At 40.6% G+C, this 17732-nt stretch overlaps 1 protein-coding gene across 1 annotated transcript; it reads left to right on the forward strand.

The window, feature by feature from the left end:
• Positions 1 to 1016: 1016 nt before the first annotated feature.
• Positions 1017 to 13941, forward strand: LOC131728550 (inactive carboxypeptidase-like protein X2; the record flags this gene model as incomplete). Its single annotated transcript, XM_059019563.1, is given in 7 exon segments — positions 1017 to 1484; positions 8853 to 8962; positions 9148 to 9287; positions 9794 to 9878; positions 11624 to 11774; positions 12625 to 12713; positions 13818 to 13941. Coding segments are annotated over 7 exon segments (1102 nt in total), but the record flags the coding sequence as incomplete, so codon positions are not given.
• Between the last annotated feature and the right edge of the window lie 3791 nt (positions 13942 to 17732).

The raw sequence follows: 17732 nt of genomic DNA on the forward strand, positions 1-17732 counted from the left end.
CAGCTTGCAAGTGTGGCAATCTGGGAATACTAAATAATAAACATCCATCAATTCTGAGCTGTTTTCAGTTCTAACATAACTACAGCATATGTTTTATTGTGAGCAGCAGCTCTTATGAAATTATTTTGAATTGTATCCACTCTCAAGTTTCTTTAACTGTACAGTGCAGAGCAGAAAAACAACGTGACACGTCATAACGGTTCTGCAGTCCACACATTACCAAGCACATGTGCGGTTATTGCGTCCCTGTAGTTTCTCAAAACAATCTTTAAACCTGGTCTGCCTAAATTGTGTGTACAGTAAATATAAAACAAAAAGAAAGATCAATGTCATTTTCTCTGTTAGCATTGGACTACTCATTGTCTACCCCATAACAAAGTGCTCCCCACGATTATCAATGACATCTATAGCATATTTTGTTATGTTGATAACATTTTACAGGATAATTTTAGGTGGTCATTTCAAAGTACTGTACCAATAGTACTACAAAGAAATGTTATTATTTTGGTGTTAGGTGTATTAAAAGTTATGGATTTGCTTACCTAAAAATCAGAATGTGAGCGTTTTAAAATGAACCAATAACCGGTGGAAATGTAAATACATCTTTGATTTATTATTATTATTATTATTATTATTATTATTATTATTATTATTGTTGGTGTTGGTGTTGGTGTTGTTTTGACTAACAGGTCATTGATGGTGTACTTATTCAATAAATATATATATATATATATATATATATATATATATATATATATATATATATATATATATATATATATATATATATATATATATATATATATATATATATATATATATATATATATATATATATATATATATATATATGTCAATAGAATGTCTTTATTAAGAAAACGAAAAAGATATGCACCCATTTTCTGCTCATTCTATTCTCGTCATTACGGTAATACACATGTGTGGAATTCCGTGGTATTTAGGTGGCGTTGTCTTTTCTGTGGATTACGGTCGTGTACCCCGGTGGGGGTGAAGTTTGGGAATGTAACCACACAAGAGGAGAGGGATTTTTGTTGTTGCTGTTGCAGAGCGCACTTTCACAATGATGTGCAAAGGGAAGCAGCTGGCTCCGGTCGCCGTGTCTTATTATATTTTGGTTTCATTGCTTGCATCTATCTCTGATGGGAATCCTATTCGTCGCAACAGTACAGTCAGCGGTACTAGTGAGGGAGATATTAGTAGTAAAATAATAACAATAAAAACTAATGATGCGACAGTAAACGTAACTGCTAGCAACCGCAGCACTGGAAAGAAGACTAACGAGACTGTAAGTAACACAACTGACATTGCAAAGCCAACGATTCAGTCTGCAGACACCAAAACTGATAACAAGATTAGTATCAGCTACAACACTGAGGATTTGGAGGAGCCCATCACTAAAGACGTTATCAGGAGGGTGTGGTACAAGCGACAGGGGGAATCCGACGAACAACCGACTGGTGCTGGTAAGAAATGTAGAGCACACACCACAAAACAGCTGGTTACTTTTAGAGCAATTCAGTAATAGCTTAGTCTTGACTGTTTATGAAGTACAGCACAGCTCGCCACTAATTTAGCAGTGTATGTCATATATATATATATATATATATATATATATATATATATATATATATATATATATATATATAGACACACACACACACACACACACACACACACACAGTGTATACACACACCTGTCAACATTGAGCTTTTGAAAACTGAAATCTTAGTGGCCTGAATTGAAGTGAACCATGTTTCTGTGAGTCATTTAGCTTGAGCTGAAGTAGGGTCCAACACCATTTTGTTTCCATATCGCTGCATATAACCAGGGTTGCCCTAAATTGGGCAGAGCCCAAATTCTGTAGTAAACTAGTACAGGAAACACACATTTTGCAGGTGTGTAATAAAAATTAAAAAAAAAGTCTAAGGCAGTGCTGTCCAATCCTAGTCCTGAATGGACGTTCCACTCCAGGTCTAACAGGTAAAATATTATAATTAACAACTTCAGGGTCTGGTTGAAGTTTTATTGGTCCAATTAAACGATTTAGAATAGGGGTGGAACAAAGTCCAGGAGTGGAAGGGCCAGCTTTGGTCACCCCTGCACCAAAGCACCACAATAGAGTTCTCTCATATAATATATATGGAATATGGAAGGAAATGCAGTCTTTGTGAGGATCACATAAACAGCAATTCAACAGTTCCCTCAAGGCAAATTCTCTCTCAAAAACCCTAGCCTAATTTCAAGCTTCCTGCGATATTTTCAGCCTCACGAGTTGTCTTTGTTGCTAGCTTTTTTAGACCGAGAATGAAACAAGCATTCCATGGGCTCGCCCAAAATAAGCAACAAAACATGGAAACGCATGTGAAACCAATGCTGAGCTTCAGAGATAACTCACGGTGACCCAAATTCTGATCTAGATTGTGCTGCTGGAAGCAGGGGTTTAGCCTGCTCTAGATTGTGCTACTGGAAGCAGGGTTTTAGTCTGATCTAGATTGTGGGTGAGCAGGTCAGCAGGTTTCTCTGTGCTTTAATATTGTCATATATTATTTATTTTTTTTTGTAACACAAAGCTCCAAAGAATTGTTAGGATTGTCATAAGCAAAGCAATAGCTTCCATCCTTTCCGTTCTGTAAACCAATGAATGGGACATTAGCAGCAAGGCTTGCTCAGAAAAAAAACGCCAACATGTGTTAAATACTTGCATTGCATGGAAACTTTTCCCTCAACTCGGGTAGACTATCAATGGGGGTTGAGGAGGAATGTGAGAGAACCCGGATCAGCTCGGATTGGCTGTCAATGTGTGCTCATGGAGGTACACGGGAGCTCTTGTTTTGCACCTCTTGTATAATAATTTCACTATTATTTTAAGAGAATTTAAAGGGGAAGTCAAGTTTACGGAACATTTTTAGAAAATAAGTCTGAACACTGTTTTAACAAAAACTGATTTACGTTTTCTAGCCTGTTTAAACTTAAGACCAGGAGTGTTAAAATATTTAAGAAGCGGATAAAGATCTGGAAGAAATCAAAGGTCAAGGTCTTTACAAAGTGACTGCAGAAAAAACTGGAGCAGCATATGTATCTAAATGTACAGAATTGGTGAGTTTTGTTTTGTTGTATATTTTTGTTTAGGAGATCTTTTATGGATGGGAAATAGACCATTCTTTTTCCTTTGCAAGAGTTGGCAAGGCTACAAGTAGGTCAGATGTTGGATTCTATTGAAGCTGGCATTGAAGTTGGGCACAGTGCACTTCAAACCGCATCATGGAGAGAGAATTCCAGTGCTTTAGCTGGTCTAACATCGCCTAGTTATAATTATTTATTTGTTTTGGTTTCTTCTGTTTTTGTGCTGAGTATGAAATAGTGACTTGTAGAGATGCAATATTAATCAATGATCTCCATGGCTTTTATTATGATAGCATCAATTGATTGATTAATCGACTCACATACTGTGTATATTACTATCACTTGCATGTTAGCAGTTGTATTCAAGGTTTTCATAAAGAATCTGCATTTTTTTGCTTCTTTCTTTTTAATGATAAAGTTTTCTTAATGCATATATGTTGCATACTTTTTGATTTTGAATAATAAAGTTCTCACTACAGGGATTGTTGTCGATTTTGTTATATGCCGGAGATATTCAAGTAGGAAACTGCTTGGTACTTGGGCAGACTCTGATGGGACTCGCTGTACAGAATGCTAACAGTACCAGTGCAAACCCAAACAGACACATACATATTTAAGAGATGTTCAGACGAAAAAAAACCATCAGTTAAATAAAAATCCAGTCGCTTACTCACATGATTAGATTTTCAAAGCAGTGGCTATTTTCCAGGCATTATCTTGAATTGCTCTGTAAACCACAGAGGGAGGAAACTGCCTTTTTTTGCTGATGGAAGCAGAAAGTCAGGCAATGCTAAAAGAAGCGTGGAAAAGCTAATACAAAACAGATGTGGCTGAGCTGCAGCTGTACCTGCAGGGCTGTTGGGACAAACTGCTAAAGAATGCAGGGGGTCTTGACAGAAAATTGGGTCAGCTTTGGAGCAAACTGTTCCTGAACAGATGTGACATGTTATACGAACGGTCTGTTAAATGCATGCTTTGATTAAACAGGAGTTACATTTCTTCTGGTGCATAGAGTTCATCAGCTGGACAGTTGTCCCCAAGACTAGAAGTCTTATTTTTTTGTATGGTGTTATTAAGTAAGTTTAAGAATTCTCAATTGCAATAAAAAAACAGTTTAAATTAGGAAGCGCAATTTAAATAGAGAATGTACAATATCAAATTGGATTCAACCAATTTAAAATACAGTACGGTCTATAGAAGATAGCTGATTATCATGAAACAAATAGAGCTGGTCTTTGTTCCATTTCCTGGGTGAACTCTTCATCGACACACTACTCGACCCTCAACTAAAGAAACATCCAAAACATGGTCCTGAGGAGACCAATGGATAAGATCAACACTATGTAGTTGACTCAAAATCTTCATCTACATGACTATCTAATAGTAGGGATTTTCCAGCTGGACTATAAGGATACACATATATTTTACACATATCTAGAGAATCGCTTATTCAGTTGTGATGAAACTTAAGCTGAGGGAACACAAAGCCACTTTTTCAGAAACAGTGGCTTGAAATCTGGTTATATGAGACTGGAAGACCTAGTTTGAGGCAACTTTGCTGTATCAATCCCCAAGTCTCCCCTGGTGTGCCATGCAGGGGCCTGAAACCTAGGCTCCTGACACCAAGTTTAAGCTTTGTGTTATTATTATTATTATTATTATTATTATTTATTTCTTAACAGACGCCCTTATCCAGGGCGACTTACAATTGTTACAAGATATCACATTATTTTTACATACAATTACCCATTTATACAGTTGGGTTTTTACTGGAGCAATCTAGGTAAAGAACCTTGCTCAAGGGTACAACAGCAGTGTCCCCTACCAGGGATTGAACCCACGACCTTCTAGTCAAGAGTCCAGAGCCCTAACCATTACTCCACACTGCTGCCCGCAGATTTAGCCTGGACTTACTTTTATTGAGAGTTTCACAATCTGGAAGTACAGTATATGAAGGTAGCTGTCCATCCCTCTGTATGTCATTTTTAGATGTGCATACCCGTCCTACATGTTCATATTACTGAGAGCTCCAATATTGAATTTACAGCTGGGGGGGGGGGGGGGGGTATGACTCCACTGGCATTTTTGTAGAAAAGTACTTTTTCTTTGTAAAATATATACAAAGCTTATCTGTAAGCTTGTTGATTTCCTCTCCAGGGTATTCTTTAACTCGGGTATATACTCTGGGGTCCAAGAGGAAGCAGTGACTTCCTGTGTTGAATCATAAGGAGTGTTTGTTCTTCTCACAGCTCCCCTCCTTACCGTTACAATTCTCTCAGCTCCCCTCCCTTACCGTTACAATTCTCTCAGCTTTCCCCCCTTATTGTTACAGTTCTCTCAAGGTCTTGAGGGCTCATTTCCATTTGATTTGCTTGGAAACCACAACAAGGCTCTAGATGGTGCTCTTCATTATTATTATTATTATTATTTATTTATTTATTTATTTATTTATTTATTTATTTCTTAGCAGACACCCTTATCCAGGACGACTTACAGTTGTTACAAGATATCACATTATTTTTACATACAGTTACATTATTTTTTTACACATTATTTTTACATACAATTACCCATTTACAGTTGGGTTTTTACTGGAGCAATCTAGGTAAAGTACCTTGCTCAAGGGTACAGCAGCAGTGTCCGCCATCTGGGATTGAACCCCGACCCTCCGGTCAAGAGTCCAGAGCCCTAACCACTACTCATGAAGCTTCCATCAGTATTGCTCTGTGAAAATGTAACCTGGTTTACTTTTCAAACACCCAGCTAAATCCAAAGCATGCTAAATATATAGCCTTGATGATAATAATAGACAGGGGCAGGGTGATATACATTTTGTAAAATCCGTAAAATGTTGTAGGAGTGTGGAGTAGTGGTTAGGGCTCTGGACTCTTGACCAGAGGGTTGTGGGTTCAATCCCCAGTGGGGGACACTGCTGTTGTACCCTTGAGCAAGGTACTTTACCTAGATTACTCCAGTAGAAACCCAACTGTATAAATGGGTAATTGTATGTAAAAATAAATAAATAATGCAATATCTGTATAATGTGAAATAATGTATAATGTGATATCTTGTAACAATTGTAAGTCGCCCTGGATAAGGGCATCTGCTAAGAAATAAATAATAATAATAATATGTTTTTAACAAGTTGTTTCCCATGGACCAGCAGGCTTCAAAGGCACACAAGCACCAGACTTTTATAGTGGTGATTAAACAACTGCTAAGAATATTCCTACACTAGGCCAGATTAAGTGATTTAAAACATCTCTGTAAAGTTGCCTGTCTTAACAAGGGATTGCACAGGGAGCATCACCATTGGTGTTCCCGTGGGTTAGAGAGAAAAAATTGTCCTGGACTGTCGCCTCACCGTGCTACAGTGGCCTCTATTGGCCAGTCAACCAGTGAGCCTTTGACTGGTCCAGCAAAACAAAAGGAAACCAGCGACGTCCGCTGTATTGCGCCTGTAGAGAGGGGATTTACCTTTGGTTCTCCTGAGTTTTTTGGGGGAGTTGCAACTTGTATTTAGTTTATGGGATAATATGTAAAATATATAATCTCCTTGTTTCAAGTAGGTGCATACAAGGAAGCAGATAGCTGCTTCCTTATTCAAGACAGCACAAATGAACACATCTTCTGCCAGTTACAGTCTCAGAATTGATACCTCTGTGGACCATTCTAGAGACTTCATTTCCACACCATCTACAGTAGCTTCCCTGAAGGACTTAGAGGCAGTTATCCTTGAGGAACAGGCACATTTACCTCTAGAACAATTTAACATGCTCTCAGTGCTGTCCAAGCCCAGGGCCGGCCTTAGTCTGTGTGGGGCCCAAAATAGTGACGACCCCCCCCCCCCCCACCCCAAATAAAAAATAAAAAAAACCCACACATTATATCAATAAAACAGTAGGCTGCTGCTCACCATCAGTAATCAAGTAGGCAAGGCATACCGCATGTGTGCTGTCACTTAAACAAAATAAAAACCGTTTGCAAACATTAAACCTTTTATATAAATCTAAAATTATATTTGACCAATCTACTTATCAAATCCGCGTGTAACATTTCACATTTGGATGCTGCACATTCAGCTGCAGTTTTGAGTGCTCTTTCATTTTTGCTGTGTAAATTACACTAAAACAATATGCCCAACAGATCATGACATTTTTATCTGAATATACAAGTGTTGGAAAACATGGATCGAGAATTGATTAGCAGTTTGCTACGCATGTGGACTGGCAGAGCTATACTGGTGTTCTTTTCTGAAAAGAGATTAATATTGCAGATAGCAGACTGTTTGGTTCAAATTGCATTTACTGCTAACAATTGATAAGAGACCTTGCGTCTACAAGCTTCTTGTCCAACATTGACTGCAAGCTAACAAGATAACAATGCTGTGGACCAGAAGAGGCCAGGCTCTAAGACCTTTGGAATACAAAGCATAAAGGAGCTAAAAGGCTCCCAGGGACTGCCGTTGGACCCAAAGGTTCACAGGGAGAATAAGAGATAATGCCACTGGACTAAAAGGGTCTCAGGCAAAACGGAGAGATAGGAACAAGGAAGATGACAAAAACCAGATGTATGGACCTTTTTGAGGCACCACCAGGGGCTTGAAGAATGCAAGAGTTCAGAGGTCGTCATTAGATTACACACACAGACACACACACACACACACACACACACACACACACACACTCACACTAAATTAAATATATGGTAACAGGATAATGTGTTGTACCTTTTCTATTGGTTAAGTGTCAGAGAAAGAGGAGGAGAGAGACACCTATGCAGAAGGGTATTTAATGTCATGCAAAAGATTGTAAGAACGAGTATTCTGTTTGTCCTGTACCTGGGACCAGACTCCCTGCATATATGTAATAAACTTAACACTGATTAAGAAATGGCGTCTGTGCAGTTTCTTAAGAAACATCGATACTCACGTTTTAAGTTACATCAACAAGCCAAGAAGCAACTTTATTTTATACCACGCTGCATTTACAAGTATACTTCCAAACATTTAATTTGTTGCAGATACCTATTCAGACCGTTGGTGTGGTGGTCCGTCTTACTTTAATACACACAATCTCCATTTCATTATCGATTAATAGTAGCCTACTCACTTTAAGAAAAGACGATGCTGCACTGTCCTGCGCCGTGTCTTGGTTTTCTTCGGTGGAATGTAAAGAGGGACAGGCTATTGATTAGCCTATCAGACAGCTAACCCTTAGATGTTGCATTTTTAAAAATAAATTTAGTATGATCGAGTACACTCAACATGAGGAATTATGTCCAAATTGTCAGTCAGAAAGTGCAAATGTGGTCACGTTACATTGGTAAGCAGAAACCAATATTTTGGAGATGATTATTGTGAATCGGATTCATGTGCTTCCAGAAGCAGATTTTTATTTCCCGGTTTCTCTAGATACGGCAGCTCAGCTACTTGTTGCTGCTTGAGTTGAATTTCTTTATTTTTTATTTTCCTTTTACAATGGCCCGAATCGTACTTGCGAGGGGCCGACATAATACTCGCAAGACTGTTTCGACTCTGAAGACGTCATACAATTTGTGACGCTCACGGGGCCCCCTTGGGTGTGGGGCCCTAGGCCGTCGCCTTGCCCTAAGGCCAGCCCTGTCCATGCCAGTCCTGACCAGTGTTATCACCAAACACCTTTGTTAAATGGCTTTCTTCAACACTGACCTTGCTTTTCTCTTTCAGAATGTCCACCCCTGGGCCTGGAATCTCTGCGTGTGGACGACACTCGGTTACGCGCTTCCAGTACAGAGCGGTTTGGACTGGGCGCGCACAGAGGGAGGCTCAATATTCAGGTGAGCAAGAGACCCTTTGCGACCATCACAGTGTAAGAGAGAGATCCCTGTTGCAGGGTTGGAACAATAATGTGCTAATGAGATCTGGGTATATTTTGGATTAGTCTGAAAAGTGTGACTTTTGGCATCCTGAAACAAGGTGTGAAAGTAAAGTGCTTTTTTGATGACATCCCATCTGTGTTTAGTCTGGAATTGAGGACGGGGATATCTATGATGGGGCCTGGTGTGCTGGACACAAAGACACAAACCAGTGGCTGGAGGTGGACGCCAGAAGACCCACCAAGTTCACAGCGGTCATCCTACAGGGGAGGAGCTCCATCTGGAGGTGAGGGCCTTGGTATGCAAAGCTGTGTGCTTGTATTTTCTTAGTACTAGTTCTAAAGGGACGTCCTGTAGGGGTCAACAAAGTTTAAACAAACATTGTGAGCACACCTGAGAACACCGTGGCTCAGCACAGCTGTAAAGTAAGCAGTTGTGAGAGGATGTTTTTCAACTCAGACAACTCGGGACACAGGAACAAGGACTTGATAAACTGGGGTACATTTCACCTTGATGTATGTGCTGTGTCTGAAACAACATTGTAACTCACGCCAAGAAATTGATCGTGTTTAGATATTGTTTGGAAAGCAGAGTTCACAAGGTCCAGCTTCACACACACGCAGTTAGGTAAGCTATATTAAGACAGACACTTGAGGGTGTGAGTGAGAAAAAGCTACCTGAATCCTCTCCCGATGATGATGATCTCCATACCTGAGCTACTGGTGTGAGTATACTGTTGATGCTCCCAAAACCACCCTGAAAGTTTCGACTGTCTTTTTATCCCACCTTCAGTTGGGATTGGGTGACGTCCTACAAAGTCCAGCTCAGCAATGACACCTACAACTGGACGCCAAGCATGAACGGCACTGAGGAAGCTGTGAGTATTAAAATGGCGCATTCTGAAATTGATTGATTTACCCCTGATCAAAGACATTTATGGGAATACAGTACTGCCGTTTGAAAAGCTGTGAACCCATTCATCCAGCCCTCATTTTTTTAGTTACATTTTTGTTTCATATAGACTTGAATACAATCTAATTCACCTTTCATTTGGAGCATCCACCCTCTTACAGACATGGCCAGACAAGATATAGCTGGGTTTTGTCTTAGAAATCTGATATGCTTTTTATTCCAGTAGATACAGAAAAATGCAGGCAGTGAAGCTAAGGAGAGCACAAGGAGGCTGGGAAGTTGACTCACTTTCATAACAAGATGCTTCTGAAGGATTTGACTTACAGTAGACCTGCCTATACCTTGTTGTAACATTGGTCCCTTTTTTATGAGTGCTTCTACTAACAGCTCTGCAAGCACCCCCTGCAGTCCAGCCCTGGTGGCTCTCAGACACAGATTGCTAATTGTGCTAAATAATGGAGCTGTTTTAAAACTTACAATTCTGCAATTCAGAGGACAGGCAGGGAAATAATGGCACATTTCCATCTGCGCCATAAAACCAGATTGTAAAACTCAATCTCATCTTGTTCCAATATCAAACTGGGGCAGCAGCCGGTACCATCTGCTGTCTGCAATCCCATCTGCAACCGGACATTCCACAAAAGTCACAGATCATCCGCCTCTCATGTCCTTTCCTTTGGATGCTCCTTAGGTAACCTCCCCCTACAAGGGCGAGTCGGGGGGATTGAGTTCTGTTAACCCACAATGTGAACTGGGGCTGACACTTCACAGTCTCAGTTTTAAACTCTGCTGAAGGAAATGAATGAGATTTCAAATCACTTTCAAGTCAGTCCCAGATGTAAATGTGGCATTAGCCTACTGTGCCTTATAAAACGGCCAAGGTGCCCTTGTCTTTTATTGCATGTCCTGAGCCAGCGCTGCGGTTCCTCGGTTAGTGAGCCTGCTGCCCTGGCTTCAGTCCAAAACCTTTGTTCCCTCAGTTTCACCAGGCAGACCAGTCATCCCCACAGGCTGGTTTTAAATAATAATCTCAGCAGCAAAGATTGTACTTCCACTTCGTCCCAGCACACAAGAGACTCTTTCAAGTTTTCTAAGTGGAATCGTAGTGTTTGAAGGTGCCGTCCCCCCAAGATAAAGTAGCAAAATTAATTTGTGCACTGTTGAATATTGCCCATGCCTTTGTTCAGTATAATGACATTATAATGTAAAACAGGTCATAACCAAGGCTTTTTTTTTTTTTTAACTGTTATTAGCAGCAGCGTTATCCTTGTGCTGAAGATTTAAGATTTGAAAATTTTTCAAGCTCCAGACTGTAGATTTAGAAAGTTGAATCTGTAACCTCCAAGTGCCAATGCTCTTCTTTTATAATTTATTAAACAATGCCCCTGTCTGCTTTGTGAACATCCCCCTGAAACAGTTTTGAATAAGAGCAGTCCTCACCTAGATACAGTTCTCTAAGCTAATAACATTTAAATTATACAGTATAGCAGGGATCTGAAACAATGCAATCTGTTATGCCCAGTATTACATATTCTGCATTGTAAACTCTGGAGACCCCTCGGTCTTGGTGTTACAGCTTAAAAATACTTAATATTCCTGAAACCCCAAACCCTGGAACCATGGTAGCAGAGCCTGGTGCGTGGAATTCTCTGCCAAGTTGCTTTCAGAATGACATTCAGATTTGGTCATCGTTTGTGTTTGAATGTGTAGATTTTTGAAGGCAACACTGACACTGAGACCCCCGTACTGGGCACCCTGCCCGTGCCCGTGGTTGCCCGTTACCTCCGCATCAACCCCCAGACCTGGTATGAGAACGGGACCATCTGCCTTCGCGCCGAGATCATGGGCTGCCCGCTGCCAGGTACTGCTTTACAACTCAGCCAATAACCTGATACTCCAGGGGGCTGCCCGCTGCCAGGTACCTCTTTACAACAGCTAATCTGATACTACAGGGCTAAGCGGGTTGAGTTATGAAGACAGTTTCAGAGGACGGATTCTAATAACTTGATACTGCAGGGCTAAGCGGGTTGAGTTATGAAGACCGGTTCAGAGGATTGATTCTATTTAAATTTGGACAAAGAAGGGTTACGGAAGACTTGATTAAAGTTTTAAAAAATCCTAAACAGAGTCGGCAAAGTTAAGCTCAGCTACTTTTTCAAGTGCAGCATAGATACCAGGACTAGAGGAGACAGTTTGAAACTGTTTGTAGACTACGGACAGGGTAAGAGACACTTTTATATTACACAGATTGAAGCAAGTATTTGAAACAGGTTACAAAGCCACCGTGTTGCTCCTGAATTCTGGAATCAGTTACCGATTGACATTCGAAATGCAGCTTCATTGGGTAAATTGAAACATTTGATTACAATTACTTTCTTTCTCAAAGTATGTGCAATCACTGATTAAAGACAAATGTGTGTGAGAATCGATCATGTTAAATTTATATTTGTCTACTTTGTTCCCTGGGTCCCTCTTGAAAAGCTAGATGCGCCAACTTAATGAGGTTTTCCTGGTGCGTATGTGTACAATTTTAAAATACATTCATTTATACATTAGGATTCTTTAACAGTAGTGTATTGGAGGGCTTCTCATGCTGTATTACCTAATTGGTTACGAACGTTCCTGATGTGTTAAAGATCAACATTTCTATTCAGAACACTGATTGACCAAGTGGAAGCAGGATTTCCTTTATCGAGTTTCTCTATCCCCAGATCCAAATAATATCTACACCTTGGAGACGGATCAGGGCTCCACTGATAAGCTGGATTTCCAGCACCACAACTACAAGGAAATGAGAAAGGTGAGCGCATCTCAAACCATGGCACCTTCAATATGTATCGCTGTCCGCAGACACTGCACATAATGACACTCTTTCAATCAGACTTACTGTAGGACACATCCTGGAATATAACTAGATTATGCAACATGCAATACTAAATCATTGCAAAACTATATGCACTGCAATGACTATTCTGAAGCGATAGTTCCACACAATGCAAAATATTGCAAAAGTAACACGGACACTACAACAGACATTTCGTAATAAAAACCACATATGAGAAATCAACCAATCAGTGTTAAGGGTTTGTCAGAATTCCAGTAGATGTCATCCTTTGCATACAACATGCAGCATAGTTCTGAAGTTAAAAAACCACAGCACGTTTGTATCTTGAACAGTAGTTCTAATCATGAGTACAATCTGTGCAGTGTCTCTTCTTGTAACAGAAATCATTGGTCAGTTTGACAATTCAGAGCCATTCACCTTCAATTTTCAGTCGTCTTGCCCAAACGGCACGAGATGATGTCTTTTATGCTAATAAGAGACACCCTACACGCAATGTATTAACTTAGGTATAGTACTGCATTCACCAGTATTCAGCAGTATTGGCTTTGACAAGCTAGCAGTGCTAGCTGAGTTTCCTGAAGTGTAAAGCATGCCTGTAGAAGAGATTTGTTCTTGGGGGCTGGTGGTCAGCCTGCTGGTTTGAAATGCACTCCCATGGGTAAAACGCTTGTGGTTTTCATGGCCCACATCATTCTCACCTCAAATCTTGGCATCAAATGCTTTTTTGCCATTGTATGTTTTTTTTGCCACCAAAGTCAGATTTTTGTTGTATACCTTCATAAAGGACTGTATTTGCTGTAAACCACGACATTTCTTGCTGTTTGTTAAAAAAACTAAACATTAAAGGTACTTTAATTAGTGTAAATGGAAGGACATTAAAATGTAATTATTCAGTTGCCTTGTCTGTTAAGAGTATAATAACACAGAAGTAGACTCACCCCCTAATCTGTGTGCTTGTGATTTAAAGAATATTCAGAATTCAACCAGATCAAAACTTGAAAACAGAGCCCCTGGTTATAATGAATTTCTCTGATGCTGTTCCTTGTGCCTCTCCACCAGTTTATGAAGGCCGTGAATGAGGAGTGTCCCAACATAACTCGCATTTACAGCATTGGGAAGAGTCACCAGGGGCTTAAAATGTATGTCATGGAGATCTCGGACAACCCTGGGAAACACGAATTAGGTATGTGATGCATGGCACTGAATAAGGTGTTGCTGGCACAGTCAGTAGCAATCATGGGGTCTGTGCAGTTGATCTAAACAGTGGTAGGTTTTTGGTTTTCATAACCCTGGTACAGAACAGGACATATTTTAATGATCTAAACCACGATGGTATTTAGATCCGACACATTTTAATGTTTTGCCCATGAAAGTGTTTTGCTATGTGAGGAATTTAAAGAGTAAGTAGCCAGGTTCTGAAAAATCTAGCATTACACGTCCCCACGTGCTGCTACAACTGTTTAAATGATGTACCTGGTTCTGTCTTTTCTGTTCCGTACCACATCATGGATCGTTCTTGCTGTGTTACCTGTTTGACAATGTGGGCAATAATCCTTACACTATCAGTGCACTAGAGCGGACATTTTGAAGAGAGTTTTAAAACAGTTTAGTTCTAAGTGTAAAATGTTGTCAGGATGTTAACAACGAAAAGAAAAATGACAGGTATGTTATTTAACCAGTTGTAGCAACACGTGAGATAGTGTAACGCTATATTTTAGGAACCCGCTATTTAATATTTAGCCCATTGAATGCCATATTGTTATGATAACTTACTCTAATTTTGTTGACCACAAAAGTTAAGTCTAAATGTAATGTATCAAATTACATAAAAAACAACTTGTGTTCTAATTTTTTAGTACCAAAATTAATTTGGTACTTACTGTAATGCATTAACCCGCCCAGGTACGATACAATGAAATCTTCCTCAAACTCAATGCACTTCAGTCCTATCCTGAGACACCACCTCTGCCATCCATTCCTAAGCACCTCCTCAAGTGGAAAATGTAAATTGTGCTACGATAAGTTTAATCTTTTTGAATAACAACAGAACCCTTTTCTGTGCATCAAAGGATCAAACATTTTCTTCTGATCTGCTAATCTTATTTGAAGCGCCCTCCGTTCCCTTGCACATACAGACCTCAGTTCCCATCTCTTCCAGGAGGACAGGGCCTCTTTGAAAACAAGCATAGTGTCAAAGGGTTACCCGGCCGCAGTATCACTCAGCATTACTCACTAACCCTCCCCGTAAGTAAGAGGCTAAGCTGGATATTTTAAAAAGGCGCCAGTTCTGTAGATAAATGTTTTTTTTGTTCCCAAAACTAATAAACCAGACTTCTGGGCTTTTTGTCCAACTCGTCCACAAATACTGTTTTTATTGGCTCAGTGGTCCCACCATAATCATTTATATGTCCTGAACCACCAAGTCTGGCAAATGCTAATAAATCTTTCACATTTCCACTGACTTACTGCTTGCAAATTTAAATCCTCTCTCATACCACTGAATGTTTGCCTTTTTCAACATTCCTTATAATCTGGTTAACATAGCTGTTCAATGCTCCCTCATAGCGCTTGTGGCAGAGTGGTGAATACGTGCAGGTGAGTGCAGTGCAGAGTAATTACACAAACAACATTTGGTACAGGTGCAAGGGTGTTTATTTAATTCAGAAAATGTCCAGAGCCTTTAGGCAAACCTGCACAGATCGAGAGGGAGATCTAACACCAAGAATCATTCAATCTCTGTCACAGCGCTATATCACCCTGTTACAAAATGCTGGAATACATACAGTAATGAAAGCACAATTAGAAGATTACTGGAGGGCTCTGTAATGCAGAGGGGTGGCACAGTGACCTGGAGGGCTCTGTAATGCAGATGGGTGGCACATTGACCTGGAGGGCTCTGTAATGCAGATGGGTGGCACGGTGACCTGGAGGGCTCTGTAATGCAGAGGGGTGGCACAGTGACCTGGAGGGCTCTGTAATGCAGAGGGGTGGCACAGTGACCTGGAGGGCTCTGTAATGCAGATGGGTGGCACGGTGACCTGGAGGGCTCTGTAATGCAGAGGGGTGGCACAGTGACCTGGAGGGCTCTGTAATGCAGAGGGGTGGCACAGTGACCTGGAGGGCTCTGTAATGCAGATGGGTGGCACAGTGACCTAAGGGCTCTGTAATGCAGATGGGTGGCACGGTGACCTGGAGGGCTCTGTAATGCAGAGGGGTGGCACAGTGACCTAAGGGCTCTGTAATGTAGATGGGTGGCATAGTGACCTGGAGGGCTCTGTATTGCAGAGGGGTGGCACAGTGACCTGGAGGGCTCTGTAATGCAGAGGGGTGGCACAGTGACCTAAGGGCTCTGTAATGCAGATGGGTGGCACAGTGACCTGGAGGGCTCTGTAATGCAGAGGGGTGGCACAGTGACCTGGGGGCTCTGTAATGCAGATGGGTGGCACGGTGACCTGGAGGGCTCTGTAATGCAGAGGGGTGGCACAGTGACCTGGAGGGCTCTGTAATGCAGAGGGGTGGCACAGTGACCTGGGGGCTCTGTAATGCAGATGGGTGGCACGGTGACCTGGAGGGCTCTGTAATGCAGAGGGGTGGCACAGTGACCTGGAGGGCTCTGTAATGCAGATTGGTGGCACAGTGACAAGTGGAGAAGGTCCTTCACTCATTTGCTATTATGACACACTACTACTGGCATGAACTGGGTTGATTACAATATATCATTTTGGCAAATAGTCTGGCTTCTTTGGCATGGCACACAGGACGTTGATCTGTGAACCTGCAGAATGATCCCCAGTCACCCCCTGCAGTATTGGGTTGAAGATGCTGATGTACCATCCCAGCCCCTGGTCCCTGAAAGAGGTCATTTCTTTGATGTATATCCCCTTCGGTCACAATGTTTTATTTAAATCTGTAGACATTTTTTAAAAGTTTACCCTGCCAAAACTAGACACATAGATAGGAAACTTAACATGGTACAATACAGAGGGTACTACATGCATGTTCATATATATATATGTGTGTGTACTTTTTATTATACGCAATAAAACATTGCATGTTTTAAACGGTACTTTGTAATTTAATAAGAAATGTAATACAGTAATATAGTATACGCAGCACATAAGGCAAGCAACTGAATATACCAAAAGCATTGTGGACATTGATTGATGAATCCTGAGGGATGTCACTTGTAGAACAAATATTTTACACCCCGTGGAAATTTTTTTAAATCACTGTAGCCCACAGAAATGATGAAGGGCCGGTTTTAAAAAATCAAAACTGTGAATACTCGCTGTCAACCATTTTGTTTTTTCGTACCATGAGCAATTAAAAAGGCAAATTTTGTTTTGGTCCTCCCTGTTGAAGAATGTCCAATTTAGGCTTTGGATGACCTTTTTTGTTATTTTTTCCTCAATTGAAAGTAAGGACAACTGCGTATGAATTAAAAAAAAAACAACACTACAACGTTATAAACAATATACTATATGAAAATCGACACTTAAGGGAGTAGCCACTCGTGACCCATAACTTGCCTGGCAACAGACACCTATCCCACCTATTCTGAGGCTACATGTTAGCCAGTAGCAACACGCTTTTTTAACTTGTACAGAATTACACGTAGGCTTAGCCTCCATAGCCTGTTATGATGAGCTGCCACAGGTTCATGGAGTACTGTAGTTATTCATGCGCTCTCTGCAGCGTCGAATATGAAAAGGTTTGGCAATGCTTTGTGTTGATCTCTCTCTGAAGAACTTATATTACAGCGCCCAAAAAATCCCAGATCTCATTTTAGAATCTATGCTTGCATTCGTTCAAATCACGCTGTTCCAAATTACACAGTGCTAATGAAATGCAAAGATTTATATAAGGAATGTAACTCCCATAAATTCAACTGTTTACTTTAACTTCACAGACCTTCTTCCTTTTTCTATCCTTTGTACATATACTACATGAGATAAAAACATGCAGCGCTGTTTT

This window comes from Acipenser ruthenus, unplaced genomic scaffold (genome assembly GCF_902713425.1).
Source record: "Acipenser ruthenus unplaced genomic scaffold, fAciRut3.2 maternal haplotype, whole genome shotgun sequence".
Taxonomy (NCBI): Eukaryota; Metazoa; Chordata; class Actinopteri; order Acipenseriformes; family Acipenseridae; genus Acipenser; species Acipenser ruthenus.